This window comes from Poromitra crassiceps, assembly GCF_964638095.1.
Source record: "Poromitra crassiceps genome assembly, chromosome: 2".
In the NCBI taxonomy this organism is placed as follows: Eukaryota; Metazoa; Chordata; class Actinopteri; order Beryciformes; family Melamphaidae; genus Poromitra; species Poromitra crassiceps.
The window spans coordinates 71,665,237-71,674,501 of NC_139624.1; the positions used below are offsets into that span (position 1 = coordinate 71,665,237).

The 9,265-nt window shown below is 41.8% G+C and overlaps 1 protein-coding gene across 1 annotated transcript in view; it reads right to left on the minus strand.

The window, feature by feature from the left end:
• Positions 1 to 3,934, minus strand: part of prdm14 (PR domain containing 14) — a gene marked incomplete at both ends in the record, with an annotated part of 4,993 nt that extends 1,059 nt beyond the window's left edge. The window contains 7 exons of the mRNA XM_083651228.1: positions 1 to 36; positions 902 to 1,003; positions 1,615 to 1,817; positions 1,914 to 2,184; positions 2,317 to 2,474; positions 2,568 to 2,621; positions 3,301 to 3,934. The exon at positions 1 to 36 is cut by the window's left edge and continues 184 nt beyond it. Of these exons, the coding sequence (XP_083507354.1) occupies positions 1 to 36; positions 902 to 1,003; positions 1,615 to 1,817; positions 1,914 to 2,184; positions 2,317 to 2,474; positions 2,568 to 2,621; positions 3,301 to 3,934 (1,458 nt within the window). The remainder of the gene's footprint in view (positions 37 to 901; positions 1,004 to 1,614; positions 1,818 to 1,913; positions 2,185 to 2,316; positions 2,475 to 2,567; positions 2,622 to 3,300) is intronic.
• Between the last annotated feature and the right edge of the window lie 5,331 nt (positions 3,935 to 9,265).

Here is a 9,265-nt window from a genome sequence, read left to right on the forward strand (position 1 = left end):
GATGTGCGTGCGCAGAATGCTGGAAGCCGTGAAGGCCTGGCAGGGGAGGAGGAAAAGCAGCATGTTGGTATTGAGGACACACTTTTAAACATGGGTTTAAAATCACAATTTGGATAACGGAATACAATGGCATAGGCCTGGCATGTTTTTCCACTGCAATTGACACGTTGGGTGCATGAGACACGTTGGGAACACACCTGCAATGTCCCATTCACCCCCTAAAATGTCAGTCCATAATGTCGCTATATAGGCTATTTCTTTTTAAACTATAAACTGGCTATTATTGATGAAAAAATAAACTCTGTCACAAAGGCTATGTGTCACTTTCTGCATTTAAAGCATTCGCGCGCGTCCTCACTGTGAACCGCTGGTCTCATGGCTTATTGCACAATGTCTGTCTTGATAAGAAGAAATATACTTTATTAGTCTAGGTTAAACAAACCATAGCCTATAGCGACATAAAAACAGGGGAGGATATCGAGAACAAAGAGCGAAAAAAAACTTCTGCCCCTTCAACAGCCGTAAATTATAGAATCTCTGCAGACAAAAGGGTGGGTGTCTTGGTGGGTGTACATCTGGCCGTAATTAGCATTTAAGTGTCTCTGCGGCGCGTGCCCGTCGAGAGAAACAATAAGGGGCTCGCGCCAAATGCGCCATGAAATGAGGAAGTTCGAGCTCCTGCTGCGGGCTGAGCATGCAGGGGTTAAACGATGTGCGCGCGCACTTCAGAGTTCTGACGAGGAGCAGGTAGCCCAGAGGCCGCTCTGAGGTAGCCTACAGGCCCCACAGACCAGAAGAGAGGAGGACTCGACCTGACCAGGTCTTGTAGACTATTCTGACTTTCTAGTCAACAATAAACTTCCTATAGACCACATGGTTATCACGTCGTCATCTGTCTCACCTTGTTGCAGTAGACACACTTGTAGGGCCGTTCTCCAGAGTGCACCCGCATGTGTTTGTTGAGGCTGGACGACTGGGAAAAACTCTTTCCACACACCGAGCACTGCACAACACACCATAGATTAATTCATTAGTATGAGGGAATGTTTTGATTTATTTATTATTTTTCATGATTTGTAGCCATAGCCTATGCCAGAATCCAGGGAGTGGAATAGCCACCTCAACTCAATTAGCTGACATTTTCTTTATTTTGGGAGTTTATATAGGCGGATAAATCAAAGTGAAGAGTACGAATCACAGTGAAGAGTATATCAAACTGAGTTATATGATTTGTTTATTTATTTGAACGGAAAACAGTGAATCATTTTCAGAAAATAATTGGTTTGTTTTATATTGTGATGCCTTATATCACTGCAGGCCTGATGAAACTCAGGCACCCGATGAGGGAGCTGTCCTTTCAGCACCATGTTGGCGACACACATTTTTGATTGCATGCGTGCGTGCATCGACCCTGTACTTTTGAATGACGCTAGTGGAATGGTCTAGGCCTATATCATCATATATAAGGCATCTCAATCACACACAAAAAATAGCCTATATTATGATATAGGTTATTGTCCATTTTCAGAACATCATGAATTTCACATTATAAAGATGTTGGTAAACTGAATCAAAGCAATTGATATGGGAGCAGCATTGTTTTAATTGCAGTACCTTGTGAGGCCTGTGTTTCTCGTGGACGTGTAAGATGTGGATGCGCAATCTGTCTCTCTTCTCGAAAGACCTGTTGCACAGGTGACACGGGAACTTGCGATCGCCCTGGTCCACGCAGCGAGTGTACTTCAAATGCTTGTCTCTGTAGTACTTGTATGCAAATACCTTCCCGCATCGATCACATTTGAATCCCTCCCCAGAATCTGGAGAAAATACAGAAAAAAAAAAGTTTTTTTAAGGTAATTCAGACTAGCAGGGGTTATTGAAGTAAGGACCTGAGTGGCAGGTTAGATTCGGACCTTCAGTGGGACCTGCCGCGTTGTGGTCCTCCATGGAGTCTTTGAGGGTGAGAGGGATGCCGAGGAACTGCATGTAGCAGTCCCCGTACCACACCAGCAGCTCCTGGCCCGGTCTGATCTCCTTGCACACCTCGTAGAAGATCTGCCCCTGCACCTGCACGGCGATCAGGTTCTGCTCCTCTGGGAAGCGGGCACACTTCACCAAGGACATCCAGTTCCCTGAGCCGCTCCTGCCGTCCACAAAATGACTCAGTCGGCCGTTTTCAAACACCTGGGGGAGAGAAAAGAGAGCGTTTCATTTTACGCACTTATTACGCACACTTGCAAACGGTTTCCTCGGATACCGTTTGCAACAGTTTTTCTCGGACCATGACTTTGGGAACCAGTGCAGTCAGTGCTTTACCTCCCACATCAGAGTGTTGTCGTCGTATGTTTTGATCTCGCTGGTGTTGACTAGCTTTCCCTGGAAGGGTCCGAACCGCGTCGCTTTCTGGATGCTGTTGTCTGCGAACACTCCGCAGTGGGAAACCTTCCCCCAGGCGGTCTGGAGGACGGTCAATCCTGCAACACAGCCAGCAGGCCTATATAAATAACAGTCCCGCGTCATGGAATTAGATATAAATATTTGTATAAAGAAAGTTATACGGGCTTTACCTTCTGGAAGTTCAAGTGATTCATTGTCCAATGGGAGAACCTGACTCTCAGAAACTGAAAAAATAAAAAACATAAATGTGAGCAGCAGAGAACACTCTTAACTTCCCTAAAATAGCTAGGCTATCCACTTCCAAACCTCCAAAACCAGCGTAGCCTATATCGAATACATTTCTGGGGTGAAATGGACCAGTGATCGATAACTGACAAAATATATTTGGTCAATGTGATGAACTATTATAGGCTACTAGATCTCACACAGACTTACACAGTCTATAACACTGGACCTGAATGGTAAATGGTAAATGCGCACAAGTGTGTGTGTGTGTGTGTGTGTGTGTGTGTGTGTGTGTGTGTGTGTGTGTGTGTGTGTGTGTGTGTGTGTGTGTGCGTGCGTGCGTGCGTGCGTGCGTGTGTGTGTGAGAGAGAGAGATAGATAGATAATAATAATAATAATAATAATAATAACAATTATTATTATTATTATTATTATTATTATTATTATTATTATTATTATTATTTATTTTTTTTTTTTTTTAAGATATGCCTTTGGAATAGTCTAAACTTCAGGGAGAAGATCCTTGAGATTTTGCTTGCTCTTTGCTCTCTCCATGCATGATTAAAATGAATAGTAAATACATGATCAAATTTGGGCTAGCTTGGGGTGCATGCTCATTACCCAATTAACGCGCATGCATACTCATCATTGAATCACCATGGAAGCGTGCAGTCTCACCTGTGTTTCCGGGTAGGGCCACCCCTGATATGGCGTGACCCGCTGCGCTGCGCTCCTGGCTGCGGGAGTACCCGTACAGCACCATGAACAACTCGTCCTCGCTGAAATGATAGGACGCGGTGCGCGTTTTCGGCGGGGTCAAGTCAAACACACGCTCCTTGGGTGGCGAGGAGGAAGAAGCGGAGGAGGACCTCTCACTGCACGGACTGCTGAAGTCTGAAGACAGGGGTCCCGCGGCGTGCTCCGTCACCACGGCGGCCAGCTCCTCCGGTTTGGAGTAGAGAGGGTGTCCCGGTAACATCTGGCTCAGGTACGGGATGCCGGAGGCGCTCAACATGTGTTCGTGGAGGACCGACGCGTGGTGGCCGCCCTGGCCGAGGAACACAGGGGCTCCGCCGGGGAAGCTGAGCGGCAGGGACGTCCGGGTGTCCGAGACCAGACGGCCGAGGGACTTGAGCGGGTGCAGGAGACCGTGCGTCCCGGAGAACAGGTCCGTGAAGTGGTGACCACCGGGGAGAGGGGCAGGGTAGAAGCACGAGCCCCGGGCCGGGCTGCCCTTCAGCATGCCACCGGCCCCATGGTAGCTCTTGTCCTTCAGCACGACGGGGATGCTGCTGGACAGGGACACCGACATCACAGCGGGGAGGAGAGGCAGTGGTTCAAGGAGAGGGGCTGTTCTTTAGTGGATATGGGAGAGAGAGAGAGAGAGAGAGAGAGAGAGAGAGAGAGAGAGAGAGAGCGATAGAGAGAGGTCAGAGAGAGGGAGAGAAGGGAGGGAGAGAGAAAGAGGTAGCGAGAGAGAGAGGGATGGAAGGGGTTATAAAAGTTTAATGCAGGGAAAATAAACAAAAGGAAAACATTAACGTTCAACGGATTTCACCACACCATCACATTACCATAGGCTACTATTAAATTATTTTGATTACTTTCAGTTGCAGTGCTTCAGTTGTGCTGGTTTTGAACGAAATTTGATTGACATTGAAAACGTTTCCTATAACAAAATAGGTTAGTCAGCTCCAATTAATTTTAGAAAAATATTCAAATGTCACACCTATAGAAATATTACTGCAATTTCATAGCCTAATTATGCCATTGGAGATTAAAAATAAATAAATACATAGAGCGTAAACTCACTATGCATATTTGCTATGGAATAATAGATGACGAGATGATATGGAGATAGGCTACAACTTGTCTCGTGTATCATAGCTTCTGTTTCAAAATTAGCCCACACAAGTAGTATAATAATAGGCTGTTGCTGATTTAAAAAAATGAACAAATCGCTATTGAATAATGCAGTACGCTGTGAAATCGGATAGCCGATTTTGCAATATTTCCAGCTGAGGGGAACCCATCAAATGTTCATCAATTGCTTTGAACGAGTAGTTGGTACATGGTGCGTTTTAGGAACCGTTTCCCAATCAGCCAGTAAATAGAGAAACAAACCAGGGTCATGACACTAATTAAAGAACAGTGGGTCAGCAGCAAAGGTCAGCATTAATGAAGCCTATCTTTTTATAGACTAAACAATTACAATGATTCAAACGAGACATCAGCGGCATCTTCTCTGAATAGGCAAAATGATAGGCCTATTACCAGCAACAAAATAAACAATGGTTTAACCTATCATTTCAAAACGAATAACGAGTTTTCTGCATCAGCAATTTCTTATTCAGAAAAACATGACGAAAAGAGGTGAATGAAAACGATTTATCCTATAATAAACTTAAGAAAGATGCAAATATACAAAATAAATAAATACAAATAAAATATCTTTGCTCTATAAGAGATGAAAAGATATGATAAACTCAGTATGCATATTGAACAGTACACCCAACCCCAGCACTGTAAGTTAATGTAGCCTATAGAAGCAATATTGCCGTAATAGTGTTTTTTTTGTTGGAAAAACAACTTACCTTCTATTTTCATAAAAGAGTTGATTCAAAGTGAAGTTGGCTCTGTCATGTCCACAGGCTACAATCTAAACAACGTGCAGCATATACATCTCCACATTCTCCAGGCACATGAAGCAGCAGGCAGCAGGTCTGGAGTTGAGGATCTTCTCGTCAGTGTGTTGGTCTGTGTCATCTGAGGGCGCACAGCCAGCCTCCTGACCGACCTGCTGCATACAGTCAGGCCCAAGCCTTCTTCCTATTGGTCAGCCAGCAGCTCAACACCCATGCATCTCAAAGCCCATAATACCTTTTCTCAGGAACAACCCCCCTAACCCCTATAACCATGCACTCATGCAAATATACTTTCACAAAGAGGATAATTGATAGAGGTTCCCCATGCATTTCCATGTCAAGCACTCCCCCATCTGATTAGATGTTATCAGAGGGACCCCCATCCGAGATAAGTTTTGTTGGTGTATATATAATATGACTCGGTACAAAAGTAAATACAGACTCTCGTCTATAACTATAGGGTATATAGTGCAACTATGCAAGTTGAACATTACCAGATTTATTTTTCCATTTTGTTGCGATAATTCATAACAATAAATAATAGTAAGCCAGACTGCAAAATCAATGATTTGCTATAGGTTCAGTCTCTCTACATGCTGAAATAAAACGTAATAAATTACAGATAGAGTGAAACCTCAACAAAAAAAATCACCAGAATATTCCTATTGGCTATAGGGATTTATCTGTAATGTGGTAATCAATAGTGATGTCAACATGACAAACTTAATTGTATTTTTTTGTATCTGCTATGGCATTGAGCTACTATAATAGCCTATTGCTATAGGATATTGTAGGCCAATAGTTGAGTTTTTGTGTTATTTATAGGCTCTCATTTAGATACTTTGTCTGCTAAATTTTTAAACAAAATTTGACATTAAATGTAGTTTCCTATTGCTTAGCCTAAGCCCTACAGGTATTGGCCTATTAGTTTCTGTGCACAGTTGTATTGAGTCGGTGTGTCAGGGTCATACACTTTGAGCTCAAAACCATCCTACCTTCTTTGGCCCACATCAAATCACACAATAAGCAATCAATTAAATGTTGCAATAACAGAATTCTTTATTTACAAGGCAAATAGCATCAGCGAAGCCATATTAGTTCACAACTTGCATAACTGTGGTTTTAACTTCTCTTGTATATCTAACTTTGCATAAAACGCTCACACACACTAGGGGTACAAAGGTCGATGCAGGTGTACAGTGCGATTTCTGTGAACAATGCAGAAAAAAAAAACATTTTGGGAAAACGCAACACTAAGCTTTCTCCATGAGAGTCCATATAGTATATTACATATTGCTTCAGTATCCCTATGTATCATGATTTCATATACATAGCTCAACAAACAGGTGAGGAAAAAAGATAAGAAATTATAACACAGTTTTCAACCCAACACAGACAGAACAGAGAAACTGAGCAATGACAGAGTCCGACTGCGGCCAAGTCTCCAGCAACTAAGATGAGTTGAGCAATGGTACATCCATTCAATATTGTACACGAGTCATTATACAAATTTATACAGACAGCGGTATAATGTACAAGAACCAGAACGGAGGAAATCTAAGGCATTATGCTAGGGTTTTTAGCATTTCAAGGTTGCATTTTAGCTCTAAGAAATTGGCAGACAATACAAAAAGGGCATTTAAAGTTCTCCAAAACCATAAGTAAAGAGAAGAAAAATTTTGTTTAGTGGGTCCAAAGCCTGGATATTTTTTTTGAGGGGCAAAGAATTTGTTTGCTCCTGTCCTAGTTATAAATGCTAAAAAATGCATTGCTACCACATGGCTTTTAAGTCTTTTCAAAATGTTGACAATCTTTGGAAATTTGCAAAGGGCTGTGAATCATTCTCTAAAATGGCTCTCAAATGCTTGGTCTTCACGACTGTTGCGTTTACAATCAAAACAGCATTTATCAAAAAAGTGTGATCTCTTTCCCAGCAAAACTGCAGCACAACCTCAACAATGGAATCTAGACAACCAAATTTTTTTTTTTTACCAGAGTTGACCTGTTATAAAGTTTAAAATGTAGTCGTATTACAACTAAAACAAGAAAAAAAGAAAAAAAAGCAACTACTAGGGGCAACTTCTTACCAAACACTGAAAAGAGCATGTGGTGTGACTACAACACCATGCTGTCAATATCAACTGGCATTCAGTTGTGGTCGTTCACCAACACCATCAGTATCCTTAGGCCTTTGATGACATTCAATACATTCAGAATGATTCTAACTTCCTGTACATTTCTCCTGCAACACCCTACCTACACCAGACCCTGTTAAGTGACATCATAACATTTCTTTGAACCTGTTTTTCTGTGGGCCTCAAAACACGCTGTCCAACAGGTCGTCTTGCACTAACGAAATAAAAGGCTGGTAGAATTCAGAAATCCAATTGAAAGGCGAGGGTTATTTGGCTTGCTCCAAGTCTGTCCTGGGTTAAAATAGTTAATATCAAAAGTTTTATTTATTTTTGTTGTTGGTGAGGAAAATGTACTTTTGAGGTTAGAGAAGATGACTTGCTTTTGATCTTTGTGAAGGAGGTCAAACCAAACCCCTAGTGGGGTAAAAACAATAGTATGTCGTTATTGGACACTTGATAGTTGTACTAACTGCCTGAGGTCATAAAATATGGCTAAGTGTCTGTCAGAGCGGGTCTTGTGAACCGTGCAGGCTTAACTCTGACCTCTGCTATAGAAGAATGGCTGGAGGCGGAGAGGGCGCGTGTCAATAGGCGGATCACAGCCCACGATCACCAACTTACTCCCCTCTCCGGGCCTCGGCCAGCGCTGCATAATCTAATAGGAACGTGCGTGTGGATGTAGACTTTCTTGGTACAAACGGCAATAAAAAACTATCTGTGTTTAATACTGCATCCAAACGTGGAGCAAAAATGTGTCTTTCTTCAGGAAACTGTACAAAAATTACAAAAACAAAAACAAAAAAACAACCCAAAAGATTCTCAAGTAATCGTTATTGCTTGTTTACATCACACCAGAACAGTTTGCAACTAGCAGCTTGTATGAAGCGGATTTTCACTCCAGACAACATAGAAAGCACACTTCTGCTTATTTTTTTGAGTTATTGTATGGCTGTGTTGAATTTGTCCTGTTTTTTTTTCTTCCTTTTCTTGTGGTGTTCTATGCTAAAGGCAGAGAAGCAAGCGATAATCTGTACACTGTATACACAGCACAACCCCCCCCCCCCCCCCCCCACAACCCTTACTGGTCTCTCTCTCTCTCCCCACCACCCCACCCCTGTCTGCTTCGTACCAGAACATGAAGGTTACCCACTCTACTTCCCAAACAAACTGGAAAAATAATAAAATAAAATAAAATACAAGACACTGCTCTGCTCCAAGACGCAGCTGGGACCAGACAGGACCGGGGGGGGGGGGGGGGGGGGGGGGGACCACAACCCTAAGGAATAAAATAAATAAGAAAGAAAATGTTTTACTTATTGGTATGTACAATCTCTCTGTAATCCTTTTTTTTTTTCAAACCATAATGTGATTTTGACATCTTTCTCTGAAACTACAGGACCAAAGTATAATCCATAATTCAGGTTAATAGAAGAATCTTTTCAGAAAGAATACAACCATTACTGTTAAAATTATATAAAAAAAGTGCCTCTTCCAACACTTTTAACCACTTTAGAAATATTTTTTCTCATTGCTACTAGGATAAAGAATCATCTACAATAATTAAAATGAATCTATACAGAAAAATAAAACTTAATTTAATACACTATAAACCTCTTGACTAAATTAGTCTAATCATATAAATCACCATTCCACTCAAACCATTCTTCTGCAGTGTTTTTTCAATATCAGTTTTTTCCAACCATATTCTCAATCTACATCTTTATTCTCACTCATCAGAAAAAAAAGAAAAAAAAAAAAAGAAAAAAAAAAGGAACAGCAAGAAGGCAAAACCGGCTGAGTGTTTGAGCTCCGTCCATAATTGAGAACATAACTTGGAGTCTTTGCTGTCATTTTCAAACTATC